Source organism: Trichomycterus rosablanca, unplaced genomic scaffold (genome assembly GCF_030014385.1).
Source record: "Trichomycterus rosablanca isolate fTriRos1 unplaced genomic scaffold, fTriRos1.hap1 scaffold_118, whole genome shotgun sequence".
In the NCBI taxonomy this organism is placed as follows: Eukaryota; Metazoa; Chordata; class Actinopteri; order Siluriformes; family Trichomycteridae; genus Trichomycterus; species Trichomycterus rosablanca.
In genome coordinates this window covers 119492-142086 of record NW_026946956.1, presented here as the reverse complement: position 1 = coordinate 142086, position 22595 = coordinate 119492, and the positions used below count along the sequence as shown (strand labels likewise).

General features: G+C 39.2%; 3 protein-coding genes and 1 long non-coding RNA gene across 4 annotated transcripts; 3 read left to right on the top strand and 1 right to left on the bottom strand.

Moving 5' to 3' along the window:
• Positions 1-3036: 3036 nt before the first annotated feature.
• Positions 3037-3966, bottom strand: LOC134304823 (uncharacterized). Its single transcript, XR_010008202.1, has 2 exons — positions 3726-3966; positions 3037-3435 (listed from the first exon to the last, which is right to left on the bottom strand). It is a non-coding gene; the product is annotated as an uncharacterized LOC134304823 (long non-coding RNA).
• A 1720-nt stretch (positions 3967-5686) lies between these two features.
• On the top strand, positions 5687-9172 carry LOC134304813 (histone H2A-like). The gene is made up of 3 exons (XM_062990047.1): positions 5687-5799; positions 8676-9030; positions 9158-9172. Exons 1-3 carry the CDS (start codon positions 5687-5689, stop codon positions 9170-9172), a joined length of 483 nt encoding a protein of 160 aa, XP_062846117.1.
• Positions 9173-9729: 557 nt separating this feature from the next.
• LOC134304819 (histone H3) lies at positions 9730-10155 on the top strand. Its single transcript, XM_062990059.1, has one exon. It carries the CDS (start codon positions 9730-9732, stop codon positions 10138-10140), a length of 411 nt encoding a protein of 136 aa, XP_062846129.1. The 3' UTR covers positions 10141-10155.
• A 9113-nt stretch (positions 10156-19268) lies between these two features.
• LOC134304810 (histone H4) lies at positions 19269-19594 on the top strand. The gene has a single exon (XM_062990044.1). The coding sequence runs from the start codon at positions 19283-19285 to the stop codon at positions 19592-19594; it is 312 nt and encodes a 103-aa protein (XP_062846114.1). The 5' UTR covers positions 19269-19282.
• The last annotated feature ends 3001 nt before the right edge of the window (positions 19595-22595 follow it).

Genomic DNA, 22595 nt, shown 5'->3' with positions numbered 1-22595 from the left:
GTATAGCGGCGAATATACGAGTTTGAGTTCTAAAATTAGTAAGAAGGTTTTGTGTTTTCAAAAACAAGATCGGGGTGGATCGGTACATTCTCAGGGTTCATGTTGAACGCTGCATCCGACGGGTTAAAAAGAATAAGTTGTTTGACACAGTGATCGCTATCAGAGCATAAATCAGCTGTTTACTGTATCGTGAGATTGGACCACTTGTCAAGGGATGGAGCTAAACATTCGTTTTTGACTGTAATTTTTTAAAGAACGTGCACATTTAAATATTGTAAATATATATATTATAGTTTATACTCTGTTTTTAAACAAAAGCATAAAAAGCCAACAAAAGCCTCTTCATTATGTAAACATACCTCTTATGTCTACACTCTTTGATTATTTTATTAGTTCTACAATTACAAACTGTAGTTAATTTGTTTCTTTCTATACTGTGATAGCCTCCTTTCTGTTCTTGATGACCAGGACCCCCACAGAGCAGGTATTATTTAGGTGGTGGATGATTCTCAGCACTGCAGTGACGCTGACATGCTGGTGGTGTGTTAGTGTGTGTTGTGCTGGTATGAGTGGATCAGACACAGCAGTGCTGCTGGAGTTTTTAAACACCGTGTCCACTCACTGTCCACTCTATTAAACACTCCTACCTTGTTGGTCCACCTTGTAGGCATAAAGTCAGAGACGATCACTCATCTATTGCTGCTGTTTCAATTGGTCATCTTCTAGACCATCAGTGGTCACAGGACGCTGCCCATGAGGCACTGTTGGCTGGATGTTATTGGTTGGTGGACGATTCTCAGTCCAGCAGTGACAGTGAGGTGTTTAAAAACTGCAGCAGCGCTGCTGTGTCTGATCCACTCATACCAGCACAACACACACTAACACACCAGCACCATGTCCGTGTCACTGCAGTGCTGAGAATCATCCACCACCTAAATAATACCTGCTCTGTGGGGGTCCTGGGAGAGTCATTGAAGAACAGCATGAAAGGGGGCTAACAAAGCATGTAGAGAAACAGATGGACTACAGTCAGTAATTGTAGAACTACAAAGTGCTTCTATATTGAGTGTGTAAAACAGTTTTTGCTGTTTCTTACGTTTTGTGAATCTGGCAGTTGTTTAACATTCATTTCACAATGAATAGACCACTTGAATGGCGTTAAAAAGACTTGAAATAAAATCTTTTTACATTTAACTTCAAATGGACGTTTTTTTTTTTCTCTTTTGTAACATGATACAAGGTTTTGAACTGAACAGCATATACAGTGCCTTGCAAAAGTATTCAGCCCCCTTGAACTTTTCAACCTTTTGCCACATTTCAGGCTTCAAACATAACGATATGAAATTGTAATTTTTTGTGAAGAATCAACAACAAGTGGGACACAATCGTGAAGTGGAACGAAATTTATTGGATATTTTAAACTTTTTTTAGAAATAAAAAACTGAAAAGTGGGGCGTGCAATATTATTCAGCCCCCTTGCGTTAATACTTTGTAGCGCCACCTTTTGCTGCGATTACAGCTGCAAGTCGCTTGGGGTATGTCTCTATCAGTTTTGCACATCGAGAGACAGAAATTTTTGCCCATTCTTCCTTGCAAAACAGCTCGAGCTCAGTGAGGTTGGATGGAGAGCGTTTGTGAACAGCAGTTTTCAGCTCTTTCCACAGATTCTCGATGGGATTCAGGTCTGGACTTTGACTTGGCCATTCTAACACCTGGATACGTTTATTTGTGAACCATTCCATTGTAGATTTTGCTTTATGTTTTGGTTCATTGTCTTGTTGGAAGATAAATCTCCGTCCCAGTCTCAGGTCTTTTGCAGACTGCAACAGGTTTTCTTCCAGAATGGTCCTGTATTTGGCTCCATCCATCTTCCCATCAATTTTAACCATCTTCCCTGTCCCTGCTGAAGAAAAGCAGGCCCAAAGCATGATGCTGCCACCACCATGTTTGACAGTGGGGATGGTGTGTTCAGGGTGATGAGCTGTGTTGCTTTTACGCCAAACATAACGTTTTGCATTGTGGCCAAAAAGTTCGATTTTGGTTTCATCTGACCAGAGCACCTTCTTCCACATGTTTGGTGTGTCTCCCAGGTGACTTTTTATAGATATCTTTGAGAAATGGCTTTCTTCTTGCCACTCTTCCATAAAGGCCAGATTTGTGCAGTGTACGACTGATTGTGTCCTATGGACAGAGTCTCCCACCTCAGCTGTAGATCTCTGCAGTTCATTCAGAGTGATCATGGGCCTCTTGGCTGCATCCCTGATCAGTCTTCTCCTTGTTTGAGCTGAAAGTTTAGGGGGACGGGTCTTGGTAGATTTGCAGTGGTCTGATACTCCTTCCATTTCAATATGATCACTTGCACAGTGCTCCTTGAGATGTTTAAAGCTTGGGAAATCTTTTTGTATCCAAATCCGGCTTTAAACTTCTCCACAACAGTATCTCGGACCTGCCTGGTGTGTTCCTTGGTCTTCATGATGCTCTCTGCGCTTTAAACAGAACTCGGAGACTGTCACAGAGCAGGTGCATTTATACGGAGACTTGATTACACACAGGTGGATTCTATTTATCACCATCAGTCATTTAGGTCAACATTGGATCATTCAGAGATCCTCACTGAACTTCTGGAGTGAGTTTGCTGCACTGAAAGTAAAGGGGCTGAATAATATTGCACGCCCCACTTTTTAGTTTTTTATTTCTAAAAAAAGTTTAAAATATCCAATAAATTTCGTTCCACTTCACGATTGTGTCCCACTTGTTGTTGATTCTTCACAAAAAATTACAATTTCATATCGTTATGTTTGAAGCCTGAAATGTGGCAAAAGGTTGAAAAGTTCAAGGGGGCTGAATACTTTTGCAAGGCACTGTATATTTGATACCCCATTGCTGCCAGCTTGACACTGATAAATTCTGTAATGACTTTAATTCTTGATAACCTGCTGTAATAAACATAAGAATAAAAAAATCAAAGTTCCTCCTCGCATTTACAACAAATATGTTTTTGGAGAAAGACATGTTAATACTGTAACATCAAATTAATCAATTGACAGGAAATTTATTATGGTCTGACATATAACATTTGATAATGAATAAAAGATAACTCATTCATATATTGGTGAACAAAACTTTTTACACTTAATCAAAAGATTGAGGGTAAATTGCTAATATATCCAGTCAGATATGTTTAGTTTGTTTTATGTTGTATTAGGATTTTAACATCATGTTTTACACTTTGGTTACATTCATGACAGAAATGGTAGTTACTCATTACACAAAATTCATCAGTTCAAGTTTTAATATCAAACAATTTTGTATCTCCAATTCACCTCACTTGCACGTCTATGGACTGTGGGAGGAAACAGGAGCTGCCGGAGGAAACCCACGCAGATACAGGGAGAACATGCAAACCTCACACAGAAAGAACCCAGACCACTCCACCTGGGAATTGAACACACAAAGATATATATATTTATTGTTGTTTGAACATCATTAATACATGGGATTTGACACTATCTATCTTAAAGCTTGCCTAACCTGGCACTGTGCAAGCAGAATATGCATAAAAATGAAATTGTAATGGTATGCTTCAAAGCTAACTAAAACATGAATCTTAATACTGGTCTGTCAAGCTAGATGTAGTGTTTGTCTAGTCTAGCAAAACAACCACTAACCAGTTTACAACTACCCTACTTGCATGGTTCTAAGGAAATGTTTGCTAACGTACTTACCTTCATATTTGTCAATGTCGCTGGAGTTGTACATTTAAAATCCTTTTTCCCGCTTGTTAGAAGAAGCAGTACAAACCATGCGTCGGTCGGTCTAAATCGTTCACTGTCAGACGAGGTTAATCTTGAAGACAACAAGTGTAAAAGAGAGCCATGCCTAACGTTATCTGCTTGTTGACGACCGGCAAATGAATACCGGAAGTTGATCTGCCAGTATACGAGAACCCGGAAGACAGTCGTGCATAGAGCCTATTGCTGAGGCTGAAACAATAATTTATTAATTAGAACAGGCATAATTGTGAATACGGTTGTTTTGACTTGTTCTGACTAACATTAAATGTTCTTATTATTATTATTATCATCATTATTCTAAATTATTATGTTTATTATTATTTTTTTTTCCATTTGTTCTTTCTGCTACATGACAGTTAAGCACCCTGGACTCGACCTAGTCCTGCTTGGTAGCTGTGTTTTACTTCGCACTAAACAGTCTCACATCCGCTTATAAATGCATGTGGAAAACACCAAGGTCTGGTTTGCTCTTTTCAGTCTGTGTCTACAAGAAGATCGGGTTTCCTCAGCATATTTTTACGTGTAATAAGATGTGAAATGTGCGCTGCGTCGCTTTACGCATCAGGAGCGGTGTGCTGTTTTAGCAGAACACAAGGAAACAGAGCATCGTTAGGTTCCCTTTGCGGGCTTTTACATGAACGAGAGAGCTTATGTTCGGCCGACGTGCACTTTATTACCTCGTATTTTATATCAGGACTTGTATTTTAATCATTATTTGCCATGAGAAAACACAAGTGCGCATGTGTCACGGAAGCACACAGACGTTGCGCTGATCGAGCTGAGTCTACACAGTTCTCATGTGTGCTATAAAGCCCCGCCCCCTCTCGTAAGAGGGAGGAATCTCTGTACAACAGAGCACAGCGCTTCACTCGCTCTTTCTTAGCGCCGTTTTAGCTCCAACAACGATGGTAGAAGAAGCTCCAGCACCGGCCAGCTCGGCCCCCGCCAAGGCTCCTAAAAAGAAGACCGCGGCCAAACCCAAGAAAGCGGGTCCCAGCGTCGGCGAGCTGATCGTCAAAGCTGTTTCCGCTTCCAAGGAGAGAAGCGGCGTGTCCCTGGCCGCCCTGAAGAAAGCTCTGTCTGCAGGTGGATACGACGTGGAGAAGAACAACTCACGCGTCAAACTCGCCGTCAAAAGTCTGGTGACCAAGGGCACCGGCGCCTCAGGCTCTTTCAAGCTCAACAAGCAGCAGACCGAGGCGAAGAAGCCCGCGGCCAAAAAAGCCGCCGCTCCTAAAGTGAAAAAGGCCGCAAAGAAACCCGCCGCTAAGAAGTCCCCCAAGAAACCCGCTGCTGCCGCTAAGAAAGCCACCAAGAGCCCCAAGAAGGCTAAGAAGCCGGCGACCCCCAAGAAGGCAGCCAAGAGTCCTAAAAAAGCCAAGGCAGCCAAACCCAAGACCGCTAAGCCCAAAGCGGCCAAGGCCAAAAAAGCTGCACCCAAGAAGAAGTAAACATGTTCCTGTTTTATTACTTTTATTTTCTTAAAACGGCTCTTTTAAGAGCCACCTATATCCTCCCATAAAGAGTCGTTTCCTAAACACATACATATAAGCATGCATGCGAACATAAAACTATTCATCCATACATACATATTTTGTGGAGAAAGTGATAAGCAAGGAGTTAAAAACACTAAGTATGACTGGTCTTGTTTTATGTGTAATAATGATTTTGTCACACATCCTCATAAATGTGTATATGTATGTGCACTCACGTATATGAGCTCCTTACATAGTGTAATTGTTAGTGTAAATGTTATTGTGACATAATATAATGTAATTGTTGTTTAAGAGAAGCTTTTCTGTATCATACATTACACGGGCGGGAGAACGGAGGAGAAGAGAGGGGAGGAGGGGGGCAGTATGTGAGGGGGCGTGTATGTGTTTCCCTGAGACATGACGGCGCGTTTAGGATTGGCTCAGCTGTACCTTCGCTCTAAGCCAATAGGAGAGAGGCAGTTTGCCTATATCATACCGTTTCGAGGGCTCTCCCAGCTTACTTCAGTTTTGTTCGACGAACGCATCTGATCATCAAAATGAGTGGACGCAAGGATGACACGCAAAATCGTGAAGCGTTACCATATTTTTGGAAATTAAATACATCATGCCTAAAAAACCCAAATATAATAATAGAAGTGAAGGAAGAAATTAATCGAATTAAGCAATTAAATGTTTTAACTAAGTCAAATATAGAACTATGGAGTGTTTTAAAAAGTCAAATAAGAACCTTTTTTAAGCGTAAATGTAAAGAATTTAACTTTCGCAGAAACGAATATTATAAGCAGTTAACCCTTGACTACGTAAGTTTGCAAACTATATCAAATCGAAATTATGAAGAAGAAAATAAATTAAAAGAGGTAAAATTGGAAATCGCAAAAATAAATAATGACATTTTTCTAAGTACTCAAATACAAGCTGGTTTTGACTCCAGCTACATGGGAAATGTAAATACTGTAATAAAACACTTCAAAGAAAGAAAAGAAAAGAAATATATAACGGGTATTCGAAATCAAGATGGCAAAATTATAAAAACCAATAATGAAATACGTAATTTAATACAGGAAAAATGTGAAACTGCATATAAAAAAGAACATATTGATGAAGCTCAAATTATAAAATTCTTGAAACTTTTTCCTAAAAATAATATAGAAAATTTAGAACACTTAGAAAAACCATTTACAAAGGAAGAAATAGAATTAGCCATAAGACAACTAAACAAAGAGAAAACTCCAGGGTCAGATGGCCTCCCTGCTGAATTCTATCAAATATTTTGTAATGACTTGATAGATCTTTTGGAGAAAGTATACAATGAAGGTTTCCAATTAAGAAAAATGCATGATTCCTTTTATCATACCATAATAAATTTAATATTCAAAAAGGGTGATCAATACAATTTAGATAATTGGAGACAAATCAGTGTAACTAATGTAGATTATAAAATATTAGCAAAAATTTTAATTAATAGAATGAACGAATTTTTAAATAAAATTGTAGAACAAGAACAAACGTGCGCTATAAAAGGGCGATTCATGTGGGACAACCTAAGTACTATAAGAGATATACTAACAAATGAAAAAAATAAAAATTATTTCATAGTAGCATTAGATCAGAAAAAAGCTTTTGACTACGTCTCAAGAGAATATCTCTGGCATGTATTAGAAAACTATGGCTTTCCAGAAAATTTCATCCAAATGATAAAGCTGCTTTATGCAAAGTCGGAAGTACAAATAAATGTTAACGGTGTTTTAACTCATAAGTTTAGCTGTCATAGAGGAGTAAAACAAGGTTGTCCCCTGAGTTCTGCCCTATACATTTTGGCAATTAGTCCACTTTTAAAATTAATTAAAAATAATAAAAAAATCAAAGGTATTCAACTAGATCCCAATAACTTAGTTAAAATTTCAGCATATGCAGATGATATCACCGTAATAATAAAAGATCAACAAGAGCTTGATATTTTAAAAGAACATTTTAAAACATACGAGTTAGTTTCGGGAGCCAGACTAAATCAAAACAAAACCGAAGGAGTTTGGATAGGAGATGATGATATTCAACCCCATATCAATCTAAATCTGAAAGATAAAATAAAAATTTTAGGTATATACATAACTAATAGTAAAACTAGAGAACTAAATTGGGAGAAAAAGGAACAATTAATAAAAGAGGAACTAGAAAAATATAAAGCTACCAATTATATGACACGAATTCAAATTATAAAAACTTTTATCTTGTCTAAATTATTATTTCTAGCTACAGTTATACCACCCGATGATAAATATATTACAAGATTAAACAAGCAATGTGTAAAATATATATGGGGAACTAATAGAGAAGTAACAAAAAGAGCACTATTATACAAACCAAAAAAACATGGGGGCTTGGGAGCTGTTGATATGGGTAATAAATTAAAAATAGCATTTTGTAAAAATGTAACACAAGCCATGAATAGAGGTGCAATTTGGGTTGGAAAAAAAGAATATTGGTCAAAACAAAAAGGTAAAAAGAGATTAAATATACCATACTACCAACTCCTTTACGGAGATTTTATGTTTAAACATGATCATTTAAATATAGACTGGCTAAATCAAACCAATAAAGATATTTATAATATAATTAATAATCATTATTATGGTGAAAAGATACAATACAGTCAACTAACCGAAGAGGAATCGACAAAAGTAAGAAAAAATATCTCCTCTAAAAACATCTCTGAAAACATACGCGATACAATATGGTTAATAACGGTTGGAAGACTTCCTGTAAGAGTTATCGTTAAATGGAGTTGCTTTGTAACAACAAAATTATGCCCGATACAGGGCTGTTTACAAGATGAAACCATCGAGCATCTACTAATAAACTGTAGTAGATCAGTTGATATTTGGAACAAAATTAAAACTTTAAACTTAGATTTCGAAATAAATAAAAAAACAATTATGTTTGGAATCTTCGAAAATACTTCTCAAAGAATAAATGACCTTTATTGGTTAGTTGTCTGTATTGTTAATACAAAAATCTGGAAAACTAGGTGTAAAATGATTTTCGAGCAATGCAACATACCCCCAGATATTGTTTTTAAACAAATTGTATGCCATCTTAGAAGACTAAAAAATGAAGACTTGCGCACAAAAAAAACTCCACTTCCTTGGTCAATATTAAGATTGTAATTTATTATTATTATTCTTTTTTTTTTTTTTCACTTAAAAAAAATAATGTATAAAAAGGGAAAATAAAAAGAACAAGCTCTGAATATATATATTTTTTCTGTATTATTCTACTCTGGATTTGTAATGAACATTTTGAACTGATGTAATTATTTTGATGATGTATTGATCTGTATATATTTGTAATGTGATTGAATTTTGTTAAATAAAACTATTTAAAAAAGGAAGACCGGTGGTAAGACTAGAGCTAAGGCCAAGACTCGTTCATCCCGTGCCGGCCTTCAGTTCCCCGTGGGCCGTGTTCACAGACTGCTACGTAAGGGTAATTACGCCCACCGTGTGGGAGCTGGTGCTCCTGTCTACTTGGCTGCCGTGCTGGAGTATCTGACCGCTGAGATCCTCGAGTTGGCTGGTAACGCCGCCAGAGATAACAAGAAGTCTCGTATCATTCCTCGTCATCTGCAGTTGGCCGTGCGTAACGACGAGGAGCTGAACAGACTGCTTGGAGGTGTAACCATCGCTCAGGGCGGTGTGCTGCCTAACATCCAGGCTGTTCTGTTACCCAAGAAGACCGAGAAAGCAGCCAAGGCCAAGTAAAGTCGCTCTCGTGTTCTAACCAAAAGGCTCTTTTAAGAGCCACCCATTTCCACAGAAAAAGTGCAATTTCCCCAGATAATGTGTAAATAAATGTAATATCGTTTCATAGATTCACACGGTGTAAAACACATGATTTATCACATGGTAAAATTAACAAATCAATATTTACAATAAATTTTTTCTCTAGCTATCTTTACATATATCACTATATACTGCATGTATACACAAGTGAAGTTACAGATCTCTTGCAGTAGCAAAACCAACAGTATAGACGATTAAAAGTGGTGCAACAAACGTGTTTGTGTAATACACATGGAACAAAAATAATAATGTTAACAATAATAATAAACAAAATGAACGAAATAATCAATAATATATATTTTGCAAAAGGTATATACTTTAAGTGCGATTGTAGGCTGTGTTTTAAAAGCACAAAGAAACAAAGGAAAGTATTATAAATCCCGCCAACAGCATAGAGGAAATATTATGTTTTCTGAAACGAGGCAGCGGCAGAACGCCGACCAGTAAGTGACATTTGACGTAAGCATGATCGTCCAATGAGAAAAGTGCGTTATCAAGACGCCCAATGAGCGCGGAGCGGCTCTGGTACATAAATAGAGCGTGTTGGGCGGGCTGACATATTCTGTCCTACAGTTGGTGAAGTGCGGAGTTCCAAACGCGATGGCAAGAACCAAGCAGACCGCTCGTAAATCCACCGGTGGTAAGGCGCCGAGGAAGCAGCTCGCCACTAAGGCTGCCCGCAAGAGCGCCCCGGCTACTGGCGGTGTGAAGAAACCTCACCGTTACAGGCCAGGTACCGTGGCTCTGCGTGAAATCCGCCGTTATCAGAAGTCCACCGAGCTGCTCATCCGCAAGCTGCCCTTCCAGCGCCTGGTTAGAGAGATCGCTCAGGACTTTAAGACCGATCTGCGCTTCCAGAGTTCTGCCGTCATGGCTCTGCAGGAGGCCAGTGAGGCTTACCTGGTCGGTCTGTTCGAGGACACCAACCTGTGCGCCATCCATGCCAAGAGGGTGACCATCATGCCTAAGGACATCCAGCTGGCCCGCCGTATTCGCGGAGAGCGTGCTTAAACGAACCCACTCCATCCAGTTATCCCCAAAGGCTCTTTTAAGAGCCACTTACAAGCTTCCACTGAAATGGGCACTTTTCATAACTTTTTCATTTATTTATGTGTGTCGGTTCCAAAGTTAAATTTATCAGAGTTATGAATATTAGAAAAAACAGGTGTGTGTGTAGAGATGTACCTTACGACATGTTCTTACAACAATTATAAGCAAGGTTACATAAGTACAGCTGATTAAAGATTGGCAGGTGGTGTCTTATAGCATGATTAATAATGTTTATAGTGGTGTATGTTTATGGGGTTCCATAAAGCATTAAGTTAGTAAGAGTAATATAGTCGTTATGAGTAGGCTACTAATGCCAAAAAAATGAAAGAATAAACGATTAATAATCAATAATAATTATTCAGAATAATGTATCATTATCAATAATAAAAAAAATATTATAGATAATTAACACTGGGTAATTACAGGCATTTTAGAAGACATACTGTAAAATATTAACTGTAAATAATCATAATTACTCATTATGATTTTTTTTTTTCCTATTATAGTTGTTGTAATAATAGTATTATTGGTGATAGTAGTAGTAGTACTAGTAACTGTAATTATAATGTTTTGGAGAACCAATACACAATTAGTGAAGCGTGGCTTCCATCTCGTGGTTACACTGTGACAACACACAAACTAAATCTATTTGTGTGTTTGTGTGTATGTGTATGTGTATGTATGTGTATTTAAACAACAACAGCCACTGCACAAACACAAAACCACACTGCATCAGCTATTGGAGAAGCCAAATACAAGCACAGAGTAAAATGCGGTGTTATTCGGCCCTAAATTGACAGCACACTGTAGCAGATTACCTGAGTACAGTGACTGACATCAAACACAGAACCACACTGACAAAATACAGACTCAGCGCACACAAGCTGGCCATCGAGACCGGACACTACAAGAAATTCTGGACCCCACAGAACCAGGAGTGTGTACACAGTGCAACACCAACACCACAGAGACTGAGCTGCACTTCTTAACATATTGTCCAAAATACACTCAACATACAAAAGGTCTACTACAAACCAATTTCAAAAACTTCACCCTGAATTCTTCTCTCTTACCAACACCCAGAAACTGTTCATCATGTGACACTGAAAAAACAAACTAGTAAGATTTACTTGATAAAATCCTCATAACTCTTTGATTGATTGGTTGATGGATAGTTAGATAGACACTGAAGCCTTCAGGGACAATGTTTTAATGTATTTTACACAGATATCGTATTAACTGATTGTAGTGTAATCTACAGTATGGCTGTACATTGGTAGTATGCAAACACGTTGTATGAAGGCATAAGGAATAAGCAGAATATTTAATGTTAACCATAATAGCGGTAATAGTAATAATGGTGATAAAACAACCATATTCACAATGATGCCTGCTGTAATTTGGAAATTCATGTGTTTCAGCCGCCACCATAGCTAACAAGTGTTAACAAGTGTCATAAGCGAGTTAGATTAAAACCATGACTGAATTAGATTAAAGGGGAAGACCCTGTCCTGTTCCAGCAGGACTATACCTCTGTGCACAAAGTCCACAAACACATAAAGAGAAGCTCGGCTTCAAAAAACTCCAGTGTCCTGCACAGAGACCTGACCGAAATCGCACTGCACAGCTGAGGAATTAAAGTTTTTGGTAATATGGATTGAGGCTCTCCTGACCAACATCAATTTGAAGCCATACAAATGCTCTTTTGACAGAATGGGTCCAAATTCTGACAGACACTGTTCCCCCCTCTATTTTAAGTGAAATATACAGACACATTTTTAACACAGATGTAACTTATACAGACTTGCATCACTATTATTTATTCCAGAATAATCTGAACACTGTTTTACACATTTTTTTGTTTTGTTTAAGGTATTAATTTTTTAATGTATTTATTTAGTTATTTACTCATTCATGGCCCTTACACTCAATTTAACAAAACATAGATGACTCTAGCAGTACAGGTGGCACAGTATTTTACTCATATTTTACTTATTAGTGTGATTGCCTATAGGTTAGGCAATATCCATTAGTCATATTATTATTATTATTATTATTATTATTATTATTATTTTACACTTACTATTTTACTCTCTCTCGCTCTCTCACTCTCTCACTCTCTCTCTCTCTCTCTCTCTCCCTCAGTCACTCAGTCACTCAGTCACTCAGTCACTCAGTCACTCAGACACACACACACACACACACACACACACACACACACACACACACACACACACACACACACACACACACACACACACACACACACACAAACTCAAAAGAAGCTTTATTGGCATGACAAATAAGGACATTCGTATTGCCAAAGCAAGTTACAGAGAAATAATAAAAACATTTACATTTATGGCATTTAGCAGAGGCTTTTATCCAAAGCGACTTACAGTTGTGACAGTATACAATCTAAGCAATTGAGGGTTAAGGGCCTTGCTCAAGGGCCCAACAGTGGCAACCTGGCAATGGTGGAGTTTGAACCAGCAACCTTCTGATTACTGGTCCAGTACCTTAACCCCTAGGCTACAACTGCCCTATAAGAACAAATATATACAAAACAGTTACATGTGCAAAATAGAATAAAATAGAATAAAATATTATTTTAAATAGAATAAAATATTAATAAAAACAGTGCAAAACAATAACAATAAAAATTATAATATTTACAGTAAAGAGGTAGTAATAACAATCAGTTTGTGTGTGTGTGTATGGGATATGGTCACCCACTGTCCCTCACCTGGTGGCAGGTGTGTGTATAGAGTGCTGCTAGTGTGCAGCTCTCTCTGTGCTCCCCCAGTATTTGGGGCAGTTTGTCGGGGTCTGGGAGGGAGGTAAAGTTGGGGATGACGGTATTAAATTTAGGGAAGATTGGGCGTGGATGTGGTGGTACTTGGTACACTGGGTGAGGAAGTGCAGCTCCGTCTCTACTGTACTGAGAGTGCAGTGCTGGCACAACCTCTCCTCCCGGGGCAGCCAGGACCGGGTGTGTCGCCCCGTCTCTAAAGCCAGGTCGTGTGCGCTCAGTCTGTACCTCGTCAGGGTGTTTCTTAATTTAGGGTCGGATACTGTGCTCAGATAATCTGCTGCACTGTAGTGTCTGTTTAGGGCCAAATAACACTGCATTTTACTTTGAGTTTAGTTTCCCAATAATTCAGATATTTTTGTTGGGTGTTTGTGTAATTTGGTTTATTCTAATTGTGTTAGCAGATTTCTCCTGCTCCTGAGTCTTTATTGTGTTAGTGGTGTGTTGGTGTGTGTTAGTAACGTGTTTGTGTGTGTTATTAGTGTGTCTGTGTGTGTTAGTGGTGTATCTGTGTGTGTTATTAGTGTGTATGTGTGTGTTAGTGGTGTATCTATGTGTGTTAGTGGTGTATCTGTGTGTGTTATTAGAGTGTCTGTGTGTGTTATTAGAGTGTCTGTGTGTGTTATTAGAGTGTCTGTGTGTGTTAGTGGTGTATCAGTGTGTGTTATTAGAGTGTCTGTGTGTGTTAGTGGTGTATCAGTGTGTGTTAGTGGTGTGTCTGTGTGTGTTAGTGGTGTATCAGTGTGTGTTATTAGAGTGTCTGTGTGTGTTAGTGGTGTATCAGTGTGTGTTAGTGGTGTATCTGTGTGTGTTAGTAGTGTGTCTGTGTGTGTTAGTGGTGTATCAGTTTGTGTTAGTGGTGTATCAGTGTGTGTTATTAGAGTGTCTGTGTGTGTTAGTGGTGTATCAGTGTGTGTTATTAGAGTGTCTGTGTGTGTTAGTGGTGTATCAGTGTGTGTTAGTGGTGTATCAGTGTGTGTTAGTGGTGTGTCTGTGTGTGTTAGTGGTGTATCAGTGTGTGTTATTAGAGTGTCTGTGTGTGTTAGTGGTGTATCTGTGTATGTTATTAGAGTGTCTGTGTGTGTTAGTGGTGTATCAGTGTGTGTTAGTGGTGTATCTGTGTGTGTTAGTAGTGTGTCTGTGTGTGTTAGTGGTGTATCAGTTTGTGTTAGTGGTGTATCAGTGTGTGTTAGTGGTGTATCAGTGTGTGTTAGTGGTGTATCTGTGTGTGTTAGTAGTGTGTCTGTGTGTGTTAGTGGTGTATCAGTTTGTGTTAGTGGTGTATCAGTGTGTGTTATTAGAGTGTCTGTGTGTGTTAGTGGTGTATCAGTGTGTGTTATTAGAGTGTCTGTGTGTGTTAGTGGTGTATCAGTGTGTGTTAGTGGTGTATCAGTGTGTGTTAGTGGTGTGTCTGTGTGTGTTAGTGGTGTATCAGTGTGTGTTATTAGAGTGTCTGTGTGTGTTAGTGGTGTATCTGTGTATGTTATTAGAGTGTCTGTGTGTGTTAGTGGTGTATCAGTGTGTGTTAGTGGTGTATCTGTGTGTGTTAGTAGTGTGTCTGTGTGTGTTAGTGGTGTATCAGTTTGTGTTAGTGGTGTATCAGTGTGTGTTATTAGAGTGTCTGTGTGTGTTAGTGGTGTATCAGTGTGTGTTATTAGAGTGTCTGTGTGTGTTAGTGGTGTATCTGTGTGTGTTAGTGGTGTGTCTGTGTGTGTTACTGGTGTATCAGTGTGTGTTATTAGAGTGTCTGTGTGTGTTAGTAGTGTATCGGTGTGTGTTATTAGAGTGTCTGTGTGTTAGTGGTGTATCTGTGTGTGTTAGTGGTGTATCTGTGTGTGTTAGTGGTGTATCAGTGTGTGTTATTAGAGTGTCTGTGTGTGTTAGTGGTGTATCTGTGTGTGTTAGTGGTGTGTCTGTGTGTGTTACTGGTGTATCAGTGTGTGTTATTAGAGTGTCTGTGTGTGTTAGTAGTGTATCGGTGTGTGTTATTAGAGTGTCTGTGTGTGTTAGTGGTTTATCTGTGTGTGTAAGTGGTGTGTCTGTGTGTGTTAGTGGTGTATCTGTGTGTGTGTTATTAGAGTGTCTGTGTGTGTTAGTGGTGTATCTGTGTGTGTTAGTGGTGTATCTGTGTGTGTTAGTAGTGTGTCTGTGTGTGTTAGTAGTGTGTCTGTGTGTGTTAGTGGTGTATCAGTGTGTGTTAGTAGTGTGTCTGTGTGTGTTAGTGGTGTATCTGTGTGTGTTATTAGAGTGTCTGTGTGTGTTAGTAGTGTATCTGTGTGTGTTAGTGGTGTATCAGTGTGTGTTAGTGGTGTATCAGTGTGTGTTATTATAGTGTCTGTGTGTGTTAGTGGTGTATCTGTGTGTGTTATTACAGTTTCTGTGTGTGTTAGTAGTGTATCTGTGTGTGTTAGTGGTGTATCAGTGTGTGTTAGTGGTGTATCAGTGTGTGTTATTAGAGTGTCTGTGTGTGTTAGTGGTGTATCTGTGTGTGTTATTAGAGTGTCTGTGTGTGTTAGTGGTGTATCTGTGTGTGTTAGTGGTGTATCTGTGTGTGTTAGTAGTGTGTCTGTGTGTGTTAGTGGTGTATCAGTGTGTGTTAGTAGTGTGTCTGTGTGTGTTAGTGGTGTATCTGTGTGTGTTATTAGAGTGTCTGTGTGTGTTAGTGGTGTATCTGTGTGTGTTATTACAGTTTCTGTGTGTGTTAGTAGTGTACCTGTGTGTGTTATTAGAGTGTCGGTGTGTGTTAGTGGTGTATCAGTGTGTGTTAGTGGTGTATCAGTGTGTGTTATTAGTGTGTCGGTGTGTGTTAGTGGTGTATCAGTGTGTGTTATTAGTGTGTCGGTGTGTGTTAGTGGTGTATCAGTGTGTGTTATTAGTGTGTCGGTGTGTGTTAGTGGTGTATCAGTGTGTGTTATTAGTGTGTCGGTGTGTGTTAGTGGTGTATCAGTGTGTGTTATTAGTGTGTCGGTGTGTGTTAGTGGTGTATCGGTGTGTGTTACTGGTGTATCTGTGTGTGTTAGTGGTGTATCTGTGTGTGTTAGTAGTGTGTCGGTGTGTGTTAGTGGTGTATCAGTTTGTGTTAGTGGTGTATCAGTGTGTGTTAGTGGTGTATCAGTGTGTGTTAGTGGTGTATCTGTGTGTGTTAGTAGTGTGTCTGTGTGTGTTAGTGGTGTATCAGTTTGTGTTAGTGGTGTATCAGTGTGTGTTATTAGAGTGTCTGTGTGTGTTAGTGGTGTATCAGTGTGTGTTATTAGAGTGTCTGTGTGTGTTAGTGGTGTATCAGTGTGTGTTAGTGGTGTATCAGTGTGTGTTAGTGGTGTGTCTGTGTGTGTTAGTGGTGTATCAGTGTGTGTTATTAGAGTGTCTGTGTGTGTTAGTGGTGTATCTGTGTATGTTATTAGAGTGTCTGTGTGTGTTAGTGGTGTATCAGTGTGTGTTAGTGGTGTATCTGTGTGTGTTAGTAGTGTGTCTGTGTGTGTTAGTGGTGTATCAGTTTGTGTTAGTGGTGTATCAGTGTGTGTTATTAGAGTGTCTGTGTGTGTTAGTGGTGTATCAGTGTGTGTTATTAGAGTGTCTGTGTGTGTTAGTGGTGTATCTGTGTGTGTTAGTGGTGTGTCTGTGTGTGTTACTGGTGTATCAGTGTGTGTTATTAGAGTGTCTGTGTGTGTTAGTAGTGTATCGGTGTGTGTTATTAGAGTGTCTGTGTGTTAGTGGTGTATCTGTGTGTGTTAGTGGTGTATCTGTGTGTGTTAGTGGTGTATCAGTGTGTGTTATTAGAGTGTCTGTGTGTGTTAGTGGTGTATCTGTGTGTGTTAGTGGTGTGTCTGTGTGTGTTACTGGTGTATCAGTGTGTGTTATTAGAGTGTCTGTGTGTGTTAGTAGTGTATCGGTGTGTGTTATTAGAGTGTCTGTGTGTGTTAGTGGTTTATCTGTGTGTGTAAGTGGTGTGTCTGTGTGTGTTAGTGGTGTATCTGTGTGTGTGTTATTAGAGTGTCTGTGTGTGTTAGTGGTGTATCTGTGTGTGTTAGTGGTGTATCTGTGTGTGTTAGTAGTGTGTCTGTGTGTGTTAGTAGTGTGTCTGTGTGTGTTAGTGGTGTATCAGTGTGTGTTAGTAGTGTGTCTGTGTGTGTTAGTGGTGTATCTGTGTGTGTTATTAGAGTGTCTGTGTGTGTTAGTAGTGTATCTGTGTGTGTTAGTGGTGTATCAGTGTGTGTTAGTGGTGTATCAGTGTGTGTTATTATAGTGTCTGTGTGTGTTAGTGGTGTATCTGTGTGTGTTATTACAGTTTCTGTGTGTGTTAGTAGTGTATCTGTGTGTGTTAGTGGTGTATCAGTGTGTGTTAGTGGTGTATCAGTGTGTGTTATTAGAGTGTCTGTGTGTGTTAGTGGTGTATCTGTGTGTGTTATTAGAGTGTCTGTGTGTGTTAGTGGTGTATCTGTGTGTGTTAGTGGTGTATCTGTGTGTGTTAGTAGTGTGTCTGTGTGTGTTAGTGGTGTATCAGTGTGTGTTAGTAGTGTGTCTGTGTGTGTTAGTGGTGTATCTGTGTGTGTTATTAGAGTGTCTGTGTGTGTTAGTGGTGTATCTGTGTGTGTTATTACAGTTTCTGTGTGTGTTAGTAGTGTACCTGTGTGTGTTATTAGAGTGTCGGTGTGTGTTAGTGGTGTATCAGTGTGTGTTAGTGGTGTATCAGTGTGTGTTATTAGTGTGTCGGTGTGTGTTAGTGGTGTATCAGTGTGTGTTATTAGTGTGTCGGTGTGTGTTAGTGGTGTATCAGTGTGTGTTATTAGTGTGTCGGTGTGTGTTAGTGGTGTATCAGTGTGTGTTATTAGTGTGTCGGTGTGTGTTAGTGGTGTATCAGTGTGTGTTATTAGTGTGTCGGTGTGTGTTAGTGGTGTATCGGTGTGTGTTACTGGTGTATCTGTGTGTGTTAGTGGTGTATCTGTGTGTGTTAGTAGTGTGTCGGTGTGTGTTAGTGGTGTATCTGTGTGTGTTACTGGTGTATCTGTGTGTGTTACTGGTGTATCTGTGTGTGTTACTGGTGTGTGGGTGCAGTGACTCAGGACCAGTTGGATGAGGGGACTGGTATGTTTGCTCAGCTCTTGGTGTTTCAGGGCTTTATAATGATAAGATTGGGGGTCGCTCTCATTTAGATGGTTCCAGAAGTTGATTGCTCTTCTCTGTATGTTAATAATTAGTGGAAATCGGCCTAATTCTGCCCTGCACGCATTGTTCGTGGTGTGTCTGTGCACTTTTAGGATGCTTTTACAGAACTCTGTGTGCAGGGTCTCTAATGGATGTTTGTCCCAATTATGGAATTGATGGTGTGTAAGCGAACCCCAAACTTCACTGCCATATAGAGCAATCGGTTCAATTATTGATTCAAAAATTTTAAGCCAGATTCAAATCGGAATTTCCACAAATGTTTGACGTTTTATGGCGTAGAAGGCCCTGCGAGCTTTTTCTCTCAGTTCATTTACTGCCGGGTTAAAGTTTCCTGTGGAACTGATGTTCAGTCCGAGGTAAGTATAATCTTTAGTGTGCTCAATGTCATGATGTCCTAATTGAAATGTGTGTTTGGTTCCCTGAGATCTGGTTCTTTTCTGGAAGGTCATAATTTTGGTCTTTTTGAGGTTGACTGTCAGGGCCCAGGTCTGACAGTATTGCTGCAGCAGGTCCAGTTTGTGCTGGAGATTCTGAGTGCTGGGGGACAGAAGGACCAGATCATCTGCATACAGCAGGAGTTTAATCGTGTAGAGTGAGACCGGGCGTGGCTGAGTGCTCACACACACACGAATCAACAAGCACAAGCATTGTCCATTTACGTATTATGTATTTACCCTGACATTTTATTTACTTTCATAAAGACTCTTACACCGATGCAGGTGCTTTACATGTACATTTATTTACCCTAACATGTTTCTAATGCTACTTCCACAAACCCTGAAAGGTTTTAAAACATTTTGTTTAATTTACTCCAATTTTACTCTAAATTTTCTTATTTGAACTACCATTTTGATCATAAACTGAAATATTCTCCCACGCTGCCTCATCCCCTGGTATAGATTTTATTGGCTACATTGTCATGTCTCTAATGGCTATTTGTCCCACCTAATTGTACAATATTAAAAGCGCGTTCCACAAGGCCTACTCTGAGCAGCTTCGGTCACAGTGGGCGGGCGCTGCTTAACTCCGCCCTGTTGTCTTCAACTAGGTCCGGTAGAGGGAAATAACAGGCTCGCTGTGAACGCTCGTCCTGCATTGACTCACTTCATCTCGACGAGAGCAGTAACGATGTCCGGAAGAGGAAAAGGCGGCAAAGGTCTTGGAAAAGGAGGCGCTAAGCGTCACCGCAAAGTTCTCCGTGATAACATCCAGGGTATTACTAAACCCGCCATCCGCCGTTTGGCTCGCCGTGGCGGTGTGAAGCGTATTTCCGGCTTGATCTACGAGGAGACCCGCGGTGTGCTCAAGGTTTTCCTGGAGAACGTCATCCGTGATGCCGTCACCTACACCGAGCACGCCAAGAGAAAGACCGTCACCGCAATGGACGTGGTGTACGCTCTGAAACGCCAGGGACGCACCCTGTACGGATTCGGGGGTTAAACGTTCAGACCTCCACGCTAACACAACGGCTCTTTTAAGAGCCACCCATATTATCTACAAAAGAGAAAATTCTTTCTGGTTTATTAGTAATATCGTTATTATTAGTAGTACGTTCACAGATGCGTACGTTTGCAAATCACTTGTTTAGCCCCAAAAGCTTGAAAGCATCATTATAAGTAAAAATAACACATTCACTTTATGTAGCCCTAAAAGCTTGGAATTATCATTAGTAATTTTAGTATTACGTTTACTATCCGATCTTGTTTAGCTTTCATACGGCGTGTTTGCATACTACCAATGTACAGCCATACTGTAGACACTTACAAGCTTCCACTGAAATGGGCACTTTTCATAACTTTTTTTATTTATTTATTATTCCATTGTGTGTGCGTGTTCCGAGTTTTAATTTAGTTATATTCATCAGTTATAAATTTTAGGAAAAACTGTTTAATATGTTTTGGTGTGTGTAGAGATGTACTTTACATGTTCTTACAACAATTATAAACAAGGTTACATAAGTACAGCTGATTAAAGATTGGCAGGTGGTGTCTTATAACACATGATTAATAATGTTTATAGTGGTGTATGTTTATGGGGTTCTATAGAGCATAAAGTTAGTAAGAGTAATATAGTCGTTATGAGTAGTAACAACAAAAACATGCCAGTAAAGAAGATTTTTAAAAGATAAAAAAGACGGTAAAAAAGATAATTATTCAGAATAATATAACAATAATTAAATACTATTCTAGGTACTCAACAAGACATACTGTAAAATATTAAGTGTAAATAATCACAATTACTCATAATAATGATTTTATTTCTATTATAGTTGTTGTAATAATAGTATTATTGGTGATGGTAGTAGTAGTAGTAACTGTAATTATAATGTTATGGAGAACCAATAGATGATTAGTGGAGCGTTTCTTCCATCTCGTGGCCAAAATGTGAAAACACGAACTAAATCTGTGTGTTTATGTGTGTATGTGTGTGTTTTCTTTTATGTATGTATATTTTTATTTATTTTTATGTAATATAAAAAAAATTGTCACGAGAATTTAGTGGCGTTGGTGTTGCACGGTGTACACAGTCTGTATTTTGTACTGTGTGTGTGTGTGTGTGTGTGTGTGTGTGTGTGTGTGTGTGTAACCCTAACCTTTGTCCTCTGAGTCCCGCAGCACCGACTCCCATTTCTGACGGGTTTTTGTCTCCGTTTGCAGGTTCTCCGGCTGGTACTCACAATCAGGCTGGAACTCATTGTTCTCGCTACCTGATCTGAAGGCATGAGGACCCAGGTGTGGTTCATCAGCTCCAGGTGCGCCTTGTGTTCCTAGGCAGCACAGATGATATCTGTTGAGCCCAATTTAAGCCCAACCTCCTTCAAACCCAAATTACGATAACCCCAAGTTATTTCAAACTCTAACTACAATAACCCCAAGTTATTTCTGACCTGAACTATGATAACCCCAAAAGGTTGTTAACCCTAAATAGGTACCTTAATTTACTTTCACGAAAACAGGTGGGCATAAACAGTGTAGGTTTTCATATTAACAATACACAAAATCTTATTTCTATAACTTTTGGAACTTAATGACTTTATTTGCTGTTTTTCAGTCCTTTGAAGCAGTCAAGAGCAGCTTTGTGATATCCAAAAAGTACATAAAGAGCTATAAAAAGATTTTGTTGCTTTTGTATTTGAGCTAGCAAAGCTTCACACCTGAATGTTGTGCATTGTTCACGTTCTTGTATTTCACAGTTATTTCACTTATTAAGATGCACTTTTTTAAAAATAATTCTTTTTAAAACTCAGAAATGTCTTTAACACAGCTAACACTGAAACATAAAATATCTTCTTTCACTTATTTGGCTTTTATTAATACACAGCTTTGAACACTTTCACTTTAATCAAGATGTGTCTGACTTTGAAATATGTTTATGAAACGTTATGCTTTAGCAGAATATGACTTATAACGTCCCATTTCTCCCAATACAGTGAAATATACAAACACATTTTTAACACAGATGTCACTTATAAAGACTTGCATCAGTACTGTTCAGCACAGACAAATCCAAACACTGCGTTACACATTTTTTATGTATTTATGTGTTTAATGTATTCATTGTTTATGTAGTTATTTAGTTATTTACTCATTCATGACCCTAACACCCACTTTAACAAAACATCTCTGGCTCTAGCAGTCCAGGTGACACATATCCAGGGCCTGCTGTAGCCTAGTGGTTAAGGTACTAGGCCAGTAACCAGAGGGTCACTGGTTCAAGCCCCACCACTGCTAGGTTATCACTGTTGGGCCCTTGAGCAAGGCTCTTAACCCTCAACTGCTCAGACTGTACACTGTAATGTAAGTCGCTTTGGATAAAGGCGTCTGCTAAATGCTGAAAATGTAAATATCCACCTACTTTACTTTTTTTTTTTTTTAACTCTCTCTCTCTCACACACACTCTTTCACACACACACACACACACACACACACACACACACACACACACATCTACAAAAGCTAGAAAAAAACACTGGCGTTGTCCATTTATATATTACACATTCCAACACAATTTTACCTTCATGTTTTATTCACCCTACACCTCCTCCTACACCGCTGCAGGTGTTTTAGTTCTTTGTTTTTATCATAACGTGTCTCTAATGCTACTTTCACAAGCACTGAAAGGTTTCTAAAGCTATTTGTTTGTTTCAAATTCAATATTCACTACAGCTGTACTGATTTGAACTAATATGATTTTTTGATCATACACTGCTGTATTCTCCCACACTGTCTTTCCGTATTGTACGCGCTTTACATGAGATCTACTCCGAGCAGCTGCGGTCACAGTGGGCGGTCGCTGCTTAACTCCGCCCCATTGTCTTCAACTAGGTCCGGTAGATGGAAATAACAGGCTCGCTGTGAACGCTCGTCCTGCATTGACTCGCTTCATCTCGACCAGAGCAGTAACGATGTCCGGAAGAGAGCAGTAACGATGTCCGGAAGAG

Bases quoted from the DNA above. Each gene is read 5' to 3' on its own strand.
- LOC134304810 (XM_062990044.1), top strand. From the start codon at position 19,283: ATGTCCGGAAGAGGAAAAGGCGGCAAAGGTCTTGGAAAAGGAGGCGCT.
- LOC134304819 (XM_062990059.1), top strand. From the start codon at position 9,730: ATGGCAAGAACCAAGCAGACCGCTCGTAAATCCACCGGTGGTAAGGCG.
- LOC134304813 (XM_062990047.1), top strand. From the start codon at position 5,687: ATGACGGCGCGTTTAGGATTGGCTCAGCTGTACCTTCGCTCTAAGCCA. The intron at 5,800-8,675 runs GTTCGACGAACG...TATTTAAAAAAG, and splicing joins TCCCAGCTTACTTCAGTTTT to GAAGACCGGTGGTAAGACTA.